The sequence below is a fragment of the Pseudophryne corroboree genome, chromosome 9 (assembly GCF_028390025.1).
Source record: "Pseudophryne corroboree isolate aPseCor3 chromosome 9, aPseCor3.hap2, whole genome shotgun sequence".
Taxonomy (NCBI): Eukaryota; Metazoa; Chordata; class Amphibia; order Anura; family Myobatrachidae; genus Pseudophryne; species Pseudophryne corroboree.
Window position 1 is genome coordinate 148,663,938 of NC_086452.1, and position 18,838 is coordinate 148,682,775.

The 18,838-nt window shown below is 44.6% G+C and overlaps 1 protein-coding gene across 3 annotated transcripts in view; it reads left to right on the forward strand.

The window, feature by feature from the left end:
• The window catches only part of LOC134957733 (uncharacterized), a 249,114-nt gene that overhangs the window by 169,277 nt on the left and 60,999 nt on the right, over positions 1 to 18,838 (forward strand). For 2 of the 3 annotated variants that reach the window (XM_063939846.1, XM_063939847.1), the window contains exon 4: positions 3,146 to 3,238. In XM_063939846.1, the coding sequence (XP_063795916.1) occupies positions 3,146 to 3,238 (93 nt within the window). The remainder of the gene's footprint in view (positions 1 to 3,145; positions 3,239 to 18,838) is intronic. The other variant, XM_063939848.1, reaches the window with a different exon arrangement.

Sequence of the window (18,838 nt, forward strand, 5' to 3'; positions counted from 1 at the left end):
TAAAAAAATATATATTAGTGTTTTTGAACTATTGGCATATAGGGGAAATAACTGACAAAAAATGATAAAAAATAAAATAAAATGGTCAAGCACCCGTTGTTGGACCACTTCTTATGGATTGACCTTTATTAAAGATAACAGGTTACAGGTGATACAAGATATACACAGCAGTCGAAATCATGAGGTATCAATCTCTTCTGGCTAAGTACCGTACAGCCATACAGCAATGTGATGCCACAGTAACACAGTGACAGGCTTGGCCATATACAGACCCTTTCATAAAGTCAACAAAACACCATGCACCTGCACTCTAATCAGCATGACCTTTAAGTCTGCTGACTCAGATATGTAATGTTATTGTGGCTAATTAGTCATGCGCAATAACACAGACATGTTATTGTAGTTGATGAGCCATGCACAATAACGTTCAGTTAAGAGACATCTTGTAGTGTTTAACCATTTTAGTGTCAATAAATATGCAGAATGTGTTAATTAAAAGTGCCGCAATCCTATTTTTACAAGATCTTGAAAAATGTCAGTTTTACATCGCAGATGTGGGTATGGGTCGTAGGGTCAACCCAACTTAGGTCAACACTTATTAGGTCGACCACTGAAGGTCGACATTGTCATTAGGTCGACATTCATTAGGTCGACATGGGCGTTAGATTGACATGTACTAGGTCGACAGGTGAAAAAGTCGACATGAGGTTTTTTTTTACTGTTTTTGGTGTCGTTTTCTCTGTAAAGTGACGGGGAACCCAACTTAGTGCACCGTGTCCCCTTGCATGGCTCGCTTCGCTCACCATGCTTCGGGCAAGGTGCCTCGCTCTGCTACCGCTTCGCTCGGCATAGGTTACCGTTCCAATCGTAGTCCACGTGGACCGATAAGTGTGAAAACCTCATGTCAACCCTTTGACATGTCGACCTAGTACATGTTGACATAACGGCCATGTCGACCTAATGCATGTCGACCTAATAGCAAAGTCAACCTTAAGTGGTCGACTTAATGAGTGTCGACCCAAGTTGGGTCGACCTAACGACCATATCCCGCAGATGCACATGTTTACAATATTCACGCTTACAAAATATTTTATACACATACAAAATTTTTTACTTTTATTGCTTTCTTTTCAGTTGTTGATTATGCTTCATTATTTTACCAATACAGTATGTTAAATTCCACCAAGCAGCTGAATGTAAACCACCCTCAGGTGACTTAATTGTTTTAGAAATGATAGGTTAATTCTAAGCTTGTAGTATATGGTGACAGACCTATTTTGCCAAATCAAATTATTCCCTCATATAAAGAAGTAGTCTGAATTTAGTTTGGTCCTTGTTGGTGGTGAGCGGTAGTTCACTTGATTTTCCTTTAGTGGTTTTCAATTTTACTTTTGTTATCATAAGAAAACATACAGATGCAAAGAGATGGTCCACCTTATGACTGTGGTTTTTATGAGAGTGCAGCGGGCATGTCACTGTAGTGTCTGTGTATACAAATGATTACTCGCTCACATTGGAGGCCATACTCAGACGGAGAAAATGCACATAGCATAGGGCTGCTGCAAGTTACAATGGTACATCTAAAGATACACCAAGCACTACTGCAGTGTATGGAAACACTCAAAGTGGGACCTCAGTCCCTACACATTCAAATGCATGGATGTACACATAGGGAGGGCTTGTATATATTGGAAAGAACATGTTGGGGCAGGTGGTGGGACCTGAAGTCATTTGGATATTGGTAAGAAGTGTTAATTTTGACGAGCATTTTTAATTTGGTTTTAGTCTTAGTCTCTTACTTAAAATTGTGGTTGGTTTATTGTCGTATTTTGGTATTTTTCTTTTGCTTCGTTTTTGGTCAAGATTTAGTCAGTAGATCTCAGTTTTCATTTTAGTATGATTAAAACATTTACTAAGATTATAACTTTTGCAAACTATTTAATGATACTGTAATGCATTTTGCTGAAGAACACTTCTCTAAAATTCCCTTGAGAAGTTTGCATACATTTAACTATGTGCTTAGTAATCTAGGCTTAGTAGGCTGAGAATGAGTTACGTATGGAGTCTGACTTACCATAGTGCTCCCATGTATCATCAGTAATCTAGACTCAGTAGGCTGAGAATGTATCACATACTGAATCTGACTTACCGTAGTGCTCTCATATACCACACCGGTATATGATGGGCCCACACCGTACACACTGCACCCATACTTTATACTTACCCCTCCGGAGTCCAACGGCGACGGCCCTGAGTGATTTGCACATGTGCACTAAATAGCATGGGCGCTATGTTCCTGGAGACCTGCCCATACGCAGTAGACCCTGGCATTATGTCAGGTTTTACTTGCTGCTGGAGAGGTGGGGGCCTGTGACGGAGGCTGCACGCTGGTACCTTCCTCTCTTAAAATCACTCTGGGTGCGGGCCACACCCGGGTGTCACCTTAGGAGGGGGTGACACCAATATGCGGGCTACTCCGCAGTGACAGAAGCCGGGTGCTGCAGTGTGACATTATCCAGCAGCGTTTGGCTTCTGTCACTGAGAAGGAGCCAGCAGTGCAGTACGAGTCTCTGGGGGCAGCCAAGCATCTCCAAGGCTGGCCACTATCCCAGACTGATGTAGAATTGTGGCTCTGTGAGGCCATGCCCCCTTTCTGCGAGGCCACCTCCCTTTTCACACATGCGTGCTTGGGGGCTATTGGCCTGGTGCCACCAATGAGTACATCCCAGCTTTCTGGGCTATGTTGTAGTAACGGCTGCCATCAAAGAAGCTGAGAGTTGAACTCTATGGATTCAGTAGCTGAACTAAGATGGTAGGTTTATTCCTATAAATTAGTGGTCCCCACCACACTCGATCCTATACAGCCCAGGTGTTTAGGATAACCATGATTGATCACAGGTTGCTTAAACTGTACCTTATTCAATCTGATTTAAACATCTGCATTCAAGTATGGATATTCTTAAGGGCTGAACTTGGCAAACATTGCTGTAGACTTTTTTCACTGCAAATTTGAAAGATTATTGAAATACAGCTTAAAGCTATTGTAATCTAAAGTGCGGCCATCTCTAACTACTGCACGCATCTCTCAAAATTCTATACAGTATCTATGTATGAAATGTGTCCACTGTGTCTTTTATCATTACAGGATGTTTGGGGATTTCCTGCTTTTCACCCATACACAGCGAAAACACAGCATGGCAGCTCCAGTTGTTCAAGGAACCAATCTAGGAGTGGTAAGGTAAGATCTTATATTTAACTCTAATTACAGTAAGGTCCTTTATGCAAAGCTAGTCAAATACAACCTTATTTTGATGGGGAAAATTTTAAATAGTTTTCAGGTAGATGCAAATAATTTTATCTTGCAAAAGGACTTGCTTTTTAGATGGGGGAACTCAATCTGGGCGCAATGTGCCATGCTGGAACTCAACGCAATTTCATACGGATATAAACTAAATGCAATAGTCTGCAAATTGCAGGCATCATTAACTAAATAGAGACTCTGGTTAATGTTTTAAAAAAGCATTCATTTAAAAAGGTAAAACCAACCTGGTTTTGCATTTTTAATGATTGCTACTTTAAAACCACGAAGTAACTGAAGCCTGAATCAGTGATCATGGCTGTAACTGTCAATTTTCAGTTTTAATGAATCTCACTTGCAACTTTCTCCTCTTTAATACCTGGCATCACGTGTCTTCTCTTCACCCATCTCCCCCTCACATCCCTAAGCACCTTCAGTCACACACTTTTTTATTTACAGTATGGCATACATTTCAAAATACTCTGACACCTCACATACAGGAGCAAATAGCTCCATGAGCATGGTATCTCACTGCAATATGGAAGGTCATGTGTTAGAATCCTTGGTACTAAATAAAGGAGGATGTGACTGAAGGTCCTGGGTATGGCTGCCAAGAAATGTGTGGTTTAAAATAAAGTATAATGTAACCAAATGACAAAGAGCTCTCAAATTAATTGCATAAATGATGGTATAAGATGATTGGTGTCCAAAACCATTTCCATGGGAGTGTTCTGTAAGTATAGGTGCTCTAGAAATGTATGTATGTATGTATGTATGTATGTATGTATGTATGTATGTATGTATGTATTTATGTGTATGTATGTGTGACAGGACGGTCCCGTACGAAAGCACTCGCCGCTTTCACGTCCCGTCTCCTGCGCACAGATTGGAAGGTTAGGTCACACGAGGCCTGACCACATAGGGGATTCCCGCTTACCGTCAGTAACCGCCTGTTACTGACTCCACCCACTGCGTTGTGGGCGGGTTTATGCTGCCACCACCAAACTCCTAACCTGCCGTGGCGTTTGGAACCACGGTTCTGCTCTGTATGTGCCGACGCACTGCCTTACCACACCTGTGTGGTGTTGACGAATCCCCACTAGCCACTTGCTAGGCCTCTACCGGTAGCTGGCGGAAGGCGGAACTTGGAGACGTTAGGTGCTTCCCTGGACAGCCGGAGGATGGGGCTATGGTTGGCATAACCCTGTAGGTCACAAGATGAAGCAATCTTCTTGAGGCAATGATGTTTTATTTGCTCAATAGTTCTAAAGAGAACTCTTCCCTATTGCTAGGGGCAACAGCATACAGCAAGATGTTCCAGCAGAATAAGATGGTACAACTACAATACTGGAGGCACGCAGGTCTCCTTTTTATGTCAATTTTCCATACAGTATCACAGGGGGGTAAGCCCTCCCTGTCTTCTCCAACCAATCAGGTTATTTTACAAAATACCAATAAATCACATTTTACAAGGATATAAGTGCAATAAAACAATATCCTCCTTCCTGTGACACAGACGTTTGGTATCAAATTAACATTCACTATTGATAAATTTATCCCATAGCTTCAAAATACAAATGTTTCTGTCTCATTCACATCTCCAGGCAAACCCAGTGTTTGAGATTACAACAGGAAGGCTACAATACAAACAAACAGTCTTCCTTCCTGCATCGGCCACCCAGGGCTCGCACATCAACCAAATCAGGTACATGAAACAAGTTCCAAGCCCATAGACCCAGTGATTAGCATCTCTCTCTAAGGAACTTACACATCAAAAGGTATTGTCCTTCACACCTCTCTGCTAGGACAGGGCCATTAGCATGCCACTTCCTATTTCCAGAGGATAAGAGATGATTATTCAGACATCTATAAGAGTAAGTGCATTTTCCTCTTTAAATATACAGATGACCACATCTTGAATATAAAATAAATACAGTTAAACATGCAATCCTACAATTGTGCACAGAGCACTACATATGACATGTTAAAACACATCATTAAACAAACTTTTAAACAGTCCGCGCCCAGCGCCGTAAGTACGTTTAACAGTGACGCCAAGCGCCTATTGTCCGCAACATGGCATCGGGCACTAGGGGTTAACCCCTTCAGTGCCGCGGCGGCCATTTTCCACGTGGCTGAGGCCTCTCCGGCCACAGTATGTATATATATATATATATATATATATATATATATATATATATATATATATATGTGTGTGTGTGTATATATATATATATATATATATATATATATATATAATATAAAAATCATAGCTCTGCAGCACTCAGACAAAAGGCATCGTCCTGATGAAAATGTGGTGAACATTGAAACGTTGACCAGGAGACCTGTCTTTTGTCTTTTGTCTGAGTGCCGCAGAACTGTGATTTTTGTGTAAGTAATATTGCCGCAGAGCAGTATGATACTGAGGGCAGCAGAAATAGTATTTTAATGTGATTTATGCAGGTGGTGAGTGCCTGGAATCCAGTGTGTGGACGCCAACTGATGACGTCATCACCCTTCGCCGCATTGCCAGGACAACCATCTAGACAAAAAAACAGTAACAAATAATCCAAACAATGGGGGTAATTCCAAGTTGATCGCAGCAGGATTTTTGATAGCAACTAGGCAAAACCATGTGCACTGCAGGGGAGGCAGATATAACATGTGCAGAAAGAGTTAGATTTGGGTGGGTTATTTTGTTTCTGTGCAGGGTAAATACTGGCTGCTTTATTTTTACACTGCAAATTAGATTGCAGATTGAACACACCACACCCAAATCTAACTCTCTCTGCACATGTTATATCTGCCTCCCCTGCAGTGCACATGGTTTTGCCCAGTTGCTATCAAAAATCCTGCTGCGATCAACTTGGAATTACCCCAATACTAACAAGTGCATACCGCTTAACAAGCCCGGACCACTATAACCAATACATAATTAAATCTACTATACACGTACGGGCACTATCACAATAATGTACCCAAACTGCTTCGTAGCAAATATCAAAAAGACAGACAATGGTGGTCATTCCGAGTTGGTCGCTCGCTAGCAGTTTTTAGCAGCCGTGCAAACGCTATGCTGCCTCCCACTGGGAGTATATTTTAGCTTAGCAGAAGTGCAAACGAAAGGATCGCAGAGCGGCAGCAAAGTTTTTTTGTGCAGTTTTAGAGTAGCTCAATACCTACTCAGCGCTTGCGATCACTTTAGACTGTTCAGTTCCTGTTTTCACATCACAAACACGCCCTGCGTTCGCCCAGCCACGCCTGCGTTTTTCCTGGCACACCTGCGTTTTTTCGAACTTTCCCTGAAAACGGTCAGTTGACACCCAGAAACGCCCACTTCATGTCAATCACTCTGCGGCCAGCAGCGCGACTGAAAAGCTTCGCTAGACCCTGTGTGAAACTACATCGTTTGTTGTAATAGTACGTCGCACGTGTGCATTGCACCGCATACGCATGCGCAGAAGTGCCGTTTTTTTGCCTCATCGCTGCACAGCGAACGTATGCAGCTAGCGATCAACTCGGAATGACCACCAATATACTGCATAGTTACAAATAGTAAAATACAGATAAGAAACTGAGCAGTAAGACATAAGCTTAGTACTATAAATATTGGGACAATCTGTAGATATCCATGCAATGATAAATATTAGAATTATTATATGTATAGCAACATATGGCATATAAAGTAATCGCAAAACCATAATCAGGTGCACAACACCTCCTATGAAATGACCTATACTCTCATAGAAAACAGTGAAGACTCAGAGTTTCATTAAGCTTACGAGGGGCCAGTGTGTGAAGTTCATGGATACATCTGGATTCCTTACGCAAATGCCTGAGATATCTATCACCATCACGTAGGCTCACAGGTTCATGATCAATTATCATGTATTTTAAACAGGATACATTGTGTCCAGCCTGTAAAAAATGACGTGCAACCGGCTGATCACTACACCCTGCTGCCAGAACATTTCTAATGGTCAACTTATGATTGGCAATACGTTCACGCAAAGTGTGGTCGGTCTTGCCAACATAATTTAGCCCGCAAGGGCACATAATCAGACAAATAATACATTTTGTAGTACAAGTGACCCTATATATCCAGAAATAAGGACGGCACTCAGAGGATTTTTAAACAGAAGATACGTGTATTAAATCATCACATAATATCCATCAATGTTTCGGTGCATGATACACCATCCTCAGGATAATACGCAAATGTTACAAATGTATAATACATTTACAGCCTTTGTAAGCATTTGTAACATTTGTATATTATCCTGAGGACGGTGTATCATGCACCGAAACGTGATGGAGATTATGTGACAATTTAATACACGTATCTTCTATTTAAAAATCCTGAGTGCCGTCCCTATTTCTGGATATGTGGCTGCGGCTTCATCATATTGGACATGGACACCGGGTATTATAATTTAAATCATATGGGAAGGGAATGCTTTCAGTGGGCGCCAGGGTTTGCCTTATGTCCATGTTTAAAAATTGGGGGGGCCGTGAAAATGCTTTTTCCGGCCCAGGGCACCAAAAAGTCTAGCTACTGCCTCAGTCAGTGATGTATGCTAATGCATTTGCAGTTGCAAATTTGTATGCAGATAGTGTACAAAAATATGCAAATGCTGAAGCAGCCTGGAAACGTATTGAGATGTGAACTGATAGCTTCACAGGTACAAACAACTGCAGAAGTTGTAGCAGATACTTCAATAATTGATGACCAGAGTAACCCAATGGTTGTGTAGAATGGATGCGGGAACTGAGACACTATCAAAATGTGTTTTTGTAGCTTGAGCCACACCCTGAAAACAGTTGCAAAAGGCCTACATTTTTACTGCCACTCCGTTACCTCCCCCAAGTGGTCCCTGACTGTAAATCACCTTGTGAAGAAATCTTTACTGCAAGCGACATCCCTAAGGCACGTGCATAGTGCAACCATGGAGCATGTGCAGTCAGCCCATAATCACTCAGCTCCGTAAATATCGGCATTGTTTACTGTAGATGTCTGAATCAGGGCCCATAGATGGAGCATCATATAAACTTACAGTAGGAAGGGATATTAAGTTTCAATATGGCAAAACTGCTGACTTTTTAAGGATGTTATTAAAGGCTAAATCAGCCAGTCAATTTTGCAAATCCAGAAACTATTACATTTCCCTAATAGTACAGTATCCGTTAGATAACTTTTACTCCAATGATAACAACCTATCTAAGGTCTACACTACACAAATTTCCGTTGTTAAGATGTGGATGACTATCCAACATTTTTCAGAAACTTATTTTTGGGTTTGGATCATCAGTTCTACATGAAAAAGGTCTACAGTCATTATGTCAACCTCTAATGGTCAACTTGCATTAGGTTGACAGGGTCAAAAGGTCAACAAATGAAAAGGTCGATATGACAAAAGGACGGCAAAAAAGTGGATACAAAAGTGTCACTTTTTTTGGTGTCGTTTTTACAGTCACATCACGTGGAATACCAGTTAGTCGACCACGTCCCCTTGCATCGCTCACTTCAATCAACATGCTTCAGGTTACTATTCCCAATCGTAGTCTGCATGGATGGTAAAAATTGATTATAATGCAAAAAATACCCCAAAAGCTCTGTCGACCATATGTGTGTCAACCATTTGAACCTGTCAGCCTATTGTACCTGTCGATTATAGGGGGGGGGGGGGGGAATGACGGGACGGGTGAGCTACACAGATCATTTTTAATCAATGCTTAGTGCAACCATAATATTTGATTATGCAAAGTGTGAACTATAAGTGATTATTCTCATTTATAAACTATGATGAAATGAACAATTAGTTACTGTCACGATCCGGGTATCTGGACGCCATTACTTACCCTTCAGATGCCTCCTGAGGCTGGCTCAGCGTTCCAGGACCGGATCCCATCCGTTACACTGATGTCCACATTCCTGCCTCCTCTCCTGTCACTCTGAGACGTGGTCACCGCGGCGCCATGTAACATCTGGAATGGCGTTCCCCGCGGCCTCCACCGCTGTCCCTGAGTTCCTGCATGCAGAGTGTCAGAGTGGCGATTACGTCAGCCGCGGCCTCCGCTGTGCCCGCGTGGTTTAGATGTGCAATCATCAGTCTGGCGTCTCCTGTCTCCTGTGGCCGGCGCCGCCATTGCTGTTTCAATTCTCACATGGATTACAAACCAAACTTCCCTCCAAGTGTCTGCATGGGCGCTGCCATCTTGGATTTTGTCATCTGATCATTTCCACCAATCTGCTGTCTGTATTGTTAATCTGCATAATTGCCTAGCCAACCCCTTCCTTGCTGCAGGTATAAATATGCTGTGCCTGAGCAAGGAAGGCGTCAGTGCTTTGGTTGTCTAACCTAGTTCCAGTTTGTCTCTCTCCTGTGGTTGTCTTCCAGGTTCCAGCTCCTGTCTCCAGACTTCTGCTATAGAGACCCGCACCAGCATTCCATCTGCGGTGTAGCCTGACTCTCCGATCCATTCTGGACTTACCTGTTTCCAGCTCAAACAATCACCTGCTTCCAGCCCAGCTTCCAGCAGTGTACAGCTTCTCTTAAAGGGCCGGTGTCCTTTTCTGCAGTTTACCACTCTCCACCGGTATTATTATTTCACCTCTTTCAAACAATCACCTGCTTCCAGCCCAGCTTCCAGCAGTGTACAGCTTCTCTTAAAGGGCCGGTGTCCTTTTCTGCAGTTTACCACTCTCCACCGGTATTATTATTTCACCGCTCTCAAACTCCAAACTTCATTATTATTTCATCGCTCTCAAGTTCGTTTATTATTTAACTGGTTCCAGCCAGTATCCACTCCGTACCAACAACAGTCTGGTTCCAGCCAGTATCCACAGCAGCCGTTTTACCTTCAGCAGCCCAGCCTTTCCTGGAACATCAGCTGGTACGATCCTGGGTTCTCTCCATTGCTACAGTCAGGCCTGGTAAGGACTTTCCAACTAGAAGATTATAAGAACTGTCTCACACTACCAGTGCCTGTGGCCCTTGCCACCCTGTAGTACCCAGGAATTGTATTTATCCTCTGTTGACTTTTATGTTTCCTTTTACTGCTGCTGTGTTACGGAGTTTGTCATAATAAACATCATTGACTTTTATCCTGGTTGTCGTGGTCACGCCTTCGAGCAGTTATTCTACATGTTACTTACATGTCTAGGGGTCTGATACAACCTCCCAGGTTCCGTTACATCTCAGCCCCTACAACTGAGGCTGCCTCCCATCAGCTCAGGCCCTCAGTTGTGACAGTAAGCACTGACCTAATGAATCCAGCCGGAGACCAGGATCAAGCGGCCAGGCCGATGCAAGAACTGGCAGCCCGACTTGAACATCAGGAGGCTGCACAGGGCCACATCATCCGCTGTCTCCAGGATCTCTCTACACGGCTGGATGGGATTCAAACGACCCTCCGTGGACCTGGCACGTCCGGTGCGTCCACTACAGTGACACCAGCTGTAACCCCACCCACCTTACCCATTTCCAGTCCACATCTTCATCTTCCAACGCCAGCAAAATTTGATGGATCTCCAAGGTTCTGCAGGGGATTTCTCAATCAATGTGAAATCCACTTTGAGCTTCTACCTGGCAATTTCTTCAGTGACCGTACCAAAATTGCCTATATCATCTCCCTTCTCAGTGGCTCAGCCCTTGACTGGGCATCACCTTTATGGGAGAAGTCTGATCCCCTGCTATCCTCCTATACTGACTTTGTAGCTACATTCAGGCGCATCTTCGACGAGCCAGGCCGGATAACATCTGCTTCATCTGAGATTCTCCGTTTACGCCAAGGAACACGTACTGTGGGACAGTATCTTATACAGTTTAAAATCCTGGCATCCGAACTGGCATGGAACGACGAGGCCCTGTATGCTGCATTCTGGCATGGCTTATCAGAACGCATCAAGGATGAGTTAGCTACCAGAGACTTGCCCTCTAAGTTGGATGAGCTCATTTCTCTTTGCACGAAGGTTGATCTACGTTTCAGAGAGAGAGCAACCGAGCGAGGAAGATCATCTACTCCTAAATCTTCTGCTCCTCCTCCTCGTCAACCATCTCCATCCAAGGATGAGCCTATGCAAATTAGTCATTCCCGTCTATCTCCCGCTGAGCGCCGAAGACGTCTCTCTGAGTCTCTCTGTCTCTACTGTGCAGCTCCGTCGCACACTATCAATGCCTGTCCCAAACGTCCGGGAAACTCCAGATCCTAGCTCGCCAAGGAGAGGGCCGGCTAGGAGTAATGATCTCCTCTCCATCTCCTCATGACTGTAACCTCCCAGTGTCGCTCCAAATTGCTCAACGTTACAGGAACGTCATTGCCCTCCTTGATTCCGGAGCAGCTGGGAATTTCATAACCTAAGCTTATGTTAAACGGTGGTCCCTACCCACCGAGAGACTGTCCTCGTCCATCTCTTTGACTGCCGTGGATGGCAGCAAGATTTTTGACGCAGTCATTTCCTTAAGGACTCTTCCAGTTCGTCTGAGAGTGGGAGTTCTTCATTCTGAGTATATTTCTTTTTTAGTGATTCCAAGAGCCACACATCCAGTGGTTTTAGGCCTTCCATGGCTCCGTCTCCACAACCCATCAATTGACTGGACGACTACGCAAATACTGGCATGGGGTCCCTCCTGTGCTGAGACTTGTTTAGCCAAAGTTCTTCCTGTTTGTTCTTCCTTCCCCAGGTCATCTGATGTTCCGCCTCCTCCATATCAAGACTTCACGGACGTGTTCAGTAAAGCCTCTGCTGATATCCTTCCTCCTCATAGAGAATGGGACTGCCCAATCGACCTCATTCCAGGGAAGGTTCCACCGCGAGGCCGAACTTATCCGTTGTCTCTGCCTGAGACACACTCCATGGAAGAGTACATCAAAGAGAACCTGGCGAAGGGTTTCATCCGACCATCTTCTTCTCCAGCCGGCGCAGGCTTCTTCTTCGTTAAGAAGAAAGACGGTGGTCTGCGTCCGTGCATCGACTACAGAGGTCTGAACGACATTACCGTCAAGAACCGATACCCTTTACCCCTGATTACCGAGCTCTTTGATAGAGTTAGTGGTGCAACTATTTTCACAAAGCTGGACTTGAGGGGTGCCTACAATCTCATCCGAATCCGTGAGGGTGACGAGTGGAAGACCGCCTTTAACACCCGTGATGGACATTATGAGTACCTCGTCATGCCCTTCGGATTGAGCAACGCTCCAGCAGTCTTCCAGCACTTCGTGAATGAGATTTTCAGGGACATCTTGTACCGCCATGTGGTGGTTTATCTAGACGACATCCTCATCTTTGCTAATAATCTCGAAGATCATCGTTTCTGGGTAAAAGAGGTTCTTTCCCGTCTCCGTGTCAATCACCTCTATTGTAAATTGGAGAAGTGTGTGTTTGAAGTTAAAACCATTCCGTTTCTAGGTTACATTGTGTCCGGTTCCGGACTAGAGATGGATCCTGAGAAACTCCAAGCAATCCAGAATTGGCCTATACCCTTAAGCCTCAAAGGGGTCCAGAGGTTCTTAGGGTTCGCCAATTATTATAGAAAATTTATACGAGACTTTTCCACCATTGTGGCGCCTATCACTGCATTAACCAAGAAAGGTGCTAATCCGTCCAAGTGGTCCGAGGAAGCTACACAGGCCTTTCACCTTCTGAAGCAACGGTTCATCTCTGCACCAGTTCTGAAACAGCCCGACACCGACTCTCCTTTTATCTTAGAGGTAGATGCCTCCTCCGTTGGAGTAGGAGGAGTGTTATCCCAGAGGGCCAAAGATGGACATCTACATCCTTGCAGTTTCTTCTCCCGGAAGTTCTCCCCAGCTGAGCGCAACTATGCCATTGGCAATCAGGAGTTGCTAGCCATCAAGCTCGCTCTGGAGGAGTGGAGATACCTGTTGGAGGGAGCTTCCCACTCAATCACCATACTTACCGACCACAAAAATCTTTTATATCTCAAAGGCGCACAATGTCTGAATCCTCGTCAGGCTAGATGGGCACTTTTCTTCTCTAGGTTTGACTTTAAACTCCAGTTCTGTCCGGGTTCTCAGAATCGTAAGGCCGATGCCCTTTCCCGCTCATGGGAGCAAGAAAATGAGTCCGAGTCTGCAGACAAGCATCCTATTATTAATCCGTTGGCATTCTCCACGGTAGGGATGGACTCTACGCCTCCACCAGGGAAAAGTTTTGTTAAGCCAGTTCTAAGGAAGAAGCTCATGCATTGGGCCCATGCTTCCCGTTTTTCTGGACATACAGGCATTCAGAAAACCCTTGAATTTATTTCTAGGTCCTACTGGTGGCCAACTCTGAAGAAGGACGTTATGGAATTTATTGCCTCCTGCCCAAAGTGTGCCCAACACAAAGTCTCCCGCCAGTCGCCTGCGGGGCAACTGGTTCCATTATCTGTTCCCCGTCGACCTTGGACCCATTTGTCGATGGACTTTGTTTCCGATCTACCTATCTGCAACAAGTTTAATACCATCTGGGTGGTAGTTGACCGGTTCACCAAGATGGCACATTTCATCCCTCTCACCGGTCTTCCGTCAGCTTCCAAGTTGGCTCAAGTGTTTATACAAGAGATCTTCCGACTTCACGGTCTTCCTGAAGAGATCATCTCGGATCGTGGAGTACAATTTGTAGCCAAATTTTGGCGAAGTTTGTGTCAAGCCCTCCAAGTCAAGTTAAAGTTTTCCACGGCTTACAATCCTCAGACCAATGGTCAAACCGAGAGGGTGAATCAGGACTTGGAGGCCTTCCTCCGTATATATGTGTCTTCCTCTCAAGATGACTTGGTTCAACTCCTTCCTTGGGCCGAGTTCAGCCACAACAATCAATACCATTCCTCATCTTCTTCTACACCATTCTTCATTAATTATGGATTCCACCCTAAAGTCCCAGAATTCCAACCGCTTCCCGCAACTTCTGTTCCAGCAGTGGATGTCACCTTGCGTCAGTTTTCAAATAACTGGAGGAACGTCCGCGCAGCCCTGCTTAAAGCCTCATTCAGGTATAAGAAGTTTGCCGATAGGAAGCGTAGAACGGTTCCTGCTCTCAAGGTGGGTGATCGTGTGTGGCTGTCCACGAAGAATTTGAGGTTGAGAGTTTCCAGCATGAAATTTGCACCTCGCTACATCGGACCCTTCAAGATTGAACAAGTCATCAATCCTGTTGCCTACAGGTTACAGTTACCATCCTTCTTGAAAATACCCAGGACATTTCATGTTTCTTTGTTGAAACCGCTGATCCTGAATCGGTTTCATTCCGCACTTCCTCCAGCTCCCAAAGTTCAGACTCAACGGGGAGTCGAGTACGAGGTGGCCAAGATTTTGGACTCACGTTTCCGTTACGGTCAGTTACAATACCTCATTGACTGGAAGGGCTATGGTCCTGAAGAACGCTCTTGGACCAATGCCTCAGACGTCCATGCTCCTGCCTTGGTCCGAAATTTCCACGCAAAGTTTCCTTTAAAGCCTAAGAAGTGTCCTGGGGCCACTCCTAAAGGGGGGGGTGCTGTCACGATCCGGGTATCTGGACGCCATTACTTACCCTTCAGATGCCTCCTGAGGCTGGCTCAGCGTTCCAGGACCGGATCCCATCCGTTACACTGATGTCCACATTCCTGCCTCCTCTCCTGTCACTCTGAGACGTGGTCACCGCGGCGCCATGTAACATCTGGAATGGCGTTCCCCGCGGCCTCCACCGCTGTCCCTGAGTTCCTGCATGCAGAGTGTCAGAGTGGCGATTACGTCAGCCGCGGCCTCCGCTGTGCCCGCGTGGTTTAGATGTGCAATCATCAGTCTGGCGTCTCCTGTCTCCTGTGGCCGGCGCCGCCATTGCTGTTTCAATTCTCACATGGATTACAAACCAAACTTCCCTCCAAGTGTCTGCATGGGCGCAGCCATCTTGGATTTTGTCATCTGATCATTTCCACCAATCTGCTGTCTGTATTGTTAATCTGCATAATTGCCTAGCCAACCCCTTCCTTGCTGCAGGTATAAATATGCTGTGCCTGAGCAAGGAAGGCGTCAGTGCTTTGGTTGTCTAACCTAGTTCCAGTTTGTCTCTCTCCTGTGGTTGTCTTCCAGGTTCCAGCTCCTGTCTCCAGACTTCTGCTATAGAGACCCGCACCAGCATTCCATCTGCGGTGTAGCCTGACTCTCCGATCCATTCTGGACTTACCTGTTTCCAGCTCAAACAATCACCTGCTTCCAGCCCAGCTTCCAGCAGTGTACAGCTTCTCTTAAAGGGCCGGTGTCCTTTTCTGCAGTTTACCACTCTCCACCGGTATTATTATTTCACCTCTTTCAAACAATCACCTGCTTCCAGCCCAGCTTCCAGCAGTGTACAGCTTCTCTTAAAGGGCCGGTGTCCTTTTCTGCAGTTTACCACTCTCCACCGGTATTATTATTTCACCGCTCTCAAACTCCAAACTTCATTATTATTTCATCGCTCTCAAGTTCGTTTATTATTTAACTGGTTCCAGCCAGTATCCACTCCGTACCAACAACAGTCTGGTTCCAGCCAGTATCCACAGCAGCCGTTTTACCTTCAGCAGCCCAGCCTTTCCTGGAACATCAGCTGGTACGATCCTGGGTTCTCTCCATTGCTACAGTCAGGCCTGGTAAGGACTTTCCAACTAGAAGATTATAAGAACTGTCTCACACTACCAGTGCCTGTGGCCCTTGCCACCCTGTAGTACCCAGGAATTGTATTTATCCTCTGTTGACTTTTATGTTTCCTTTTACTGCTGCTGTGTTACGGAGTTTGTCATAATAAACATCATTGACTTTTATCCTGGTTGTCGTGGTCACGCCTTCGAGCAGTTAATTTACATGTTACTTACATGTCTAGGGGTCTGATACAACCTCCCAGGTTCCGTTACATCTCAGCCCCTACAACTGAGGCTGCCTCCCGTCAGCTCAGGCCCTCAGTTGTGACAGTTACTCATTCATAAGATTTTTTTCAGGCAATCCATGGCACAAAATGCTTCATTTACCGGTGTAATGAGATTTCAGAGAGATAATTCTAAGGTAATTAAGTTATATAAAGTAGTCTAAAGTAGCCCAATGTTTGCTCTCATGAGATTAAGGGGAACATTTACTAAGCGGTGATAAGAGCGGAGAAGCGAGACAGTGGAGACATTTCCCCATCAACCAATCAGCAGCTCTGTATCATTTTATAGTATGCAATTTATATATGTTACTTCAGTGCTGATTGGTTCTAATGGGCACTTCTCCACTAGCTCACTTCTCTGCTCTTATCACTGCTTAGTAAATGTACCCCTTAATTGCAAAGACTAAAAACCTCCTTACAGATAAAATAGAGATTTTAGAGACCTCTGCCAGCAACCTCTGCAAATATTAACATCCAGCACTGGTCTAAGGCTTTAGATTAGAGCTGAAAGTGACGATTGAAGAAGGGACCCCGCCAAATAGCTGTTATTGGGTAGGGAGGGAGTCTGGAAAAGTGGAGAAGTCTTTAAAGCCGATGGTTTAAGTGAAACCTGAAATCTACTGTCAAATAGCCCATCATTATAGCTGCATCTTAGTTTGTTATGTCCTAACATTTTAAAGCAATAAAAAAAGTTTTACTCCCATCAGTCTGGCATCTACTGTACAGTAGGTCACTTTTCCTTTCACATATATGTATATACCAGCCAAAGGGAATAGGATAACCTTTCCTTTTCCATTCTCCAATCTTCCGTGTGGTTAACTATAGGGTGACAGTACCTCAACCTTTCTCTAAACTTGTTACCAGAATATTATCCACCCTCTTCCTACTGTTAGCGCCGGGAGGCGCGCATCCCGGCCATTGCTTAGGAGCCAGGACGCTGAACCTCCTGCTGACCCCCACCCGGCGCCTAGCAACGTGCGGACGCCGGGTGCACAGCCTTCCAGTCCCCGTCCGGCGCACAGCAACAGGCTGACGCCGGGTGCTGGGAGCTGCTGGACTCCTAGCAACAGAGACGCCAGAGTCAGACGGCATTCACCGTTGCTGGGTAATTAGTACTCAGCTGTAGCCTTAGGTCTGTGCTGCAGAGCAGCTGCATAGAGTTTATTAATTAAGACTCCTGGGTTCTATTGGTGCAGCACCATTTATGTTCCCTTCCTGGCTTCTCCCAAGTCGCTGGTGATAGTTCCTGCTCTAGTGAGAACCTAGGGAGGGGTCCTGGGGTGCACACCGGTAATGAGAGGTGCGACCCTGCGGAGACCTTTCAGTAGTACTGCATGCAAACACAAGGTTGCAGGTGCACAATTCAAACACTACCAATTTATTAATAATAATCATTGCAATAAAATTTAGCATTTTGAGCGAGGTTCTTCGCATAGTTATGGCCATAAGTAACGGCTTGCCCACCGCGTCCAGGGACCTCATTAGTTGGGCAAGTCCCTAACATTCTGGGGGGGTACAAATCTAGGGCACGGGACACCCCAAAATGAAGCAGCTGGATGACCCCAGAGCAACACTTAAGTGAAAAAATATATAGTAAAAAAAGTGAAGATAGGATAGTGAGAGAGGCTGCTGAAAACAGCAGGGGTAAATTAGTGAGAGGTAACGGTGAGAAATAAAGTAGTGAGAGATAAAGTAGTGAGAAGTAAAGGTGGGAAATGAGTTACATTGAAACAAAACACATGATAGTGATGAAAGTAAATACAAAAATAAGTGCTACTCTGTGTTGCTCCTGAGGCCAAACTGCCATAGCAGTAAAGGGGGACCCACACCCCAGAAATTCACCCCAAATCTGATAATCCGATATACATTTGTGCAGGAATCACCTTGCTCTGCATGCAGTCTAAGAAATGTCAGGAACCTAATTAAAATGAATATATAGGATAGGTGGGCGTGGGTGCTACCATTTATTAATTATTTCTTTATTAACAGTTTCTTATATAGCGCAGCATATTCCGTTGCGCTTTACAATTAGAACAACAGTAATAGAACAAAACTGGGTAAAAACAGACAAACATAGAGGTAGGAAGGCCCTGCTCGCAAGCTTACAATCTACAGTGCCTTACTAAAGTATTCACCCCCCTTGGTTTTTTACCTATTTTGTTACATTACAACCTGTAATTTATTTATTTTTTTATCTCAATTTTATGTGATGGATTTGCACAAAATAGTCTAAGTTGGTGAAGTGAAATGAGAAAAATTTATATAAATTTTTTTTATAAATAAAAATGTGAAAATTGGCATGTGTATATGAATTCACCCCCTTTGAAATGAAGCCCCTCAAAAGTTCTCGTGCAACCAATTACCTTCAGAAGTCACATAATTAGTGAAATTAAGTCCACCTGTGTGCAATCTAAGTGTCACATGATCTGTCAGTATGAACACACCTTTTCTGAAAGGCCCCAGAGACTGCAACACCACTAAGCAAGAGGCTTCACACCATGAAGACCAAGGAGCTCTCCAAACAAGTAAGGGACAAAGTTGTTGAGAAGTAGAAGTCAGGGTTGGGTTATAAAAAAAATATCCAAATCTTTGATGATCCCCCGGACCACCATCAAATCCATCATCTTCAAATGGAAAGAACATGGTACAACAACAAGCCT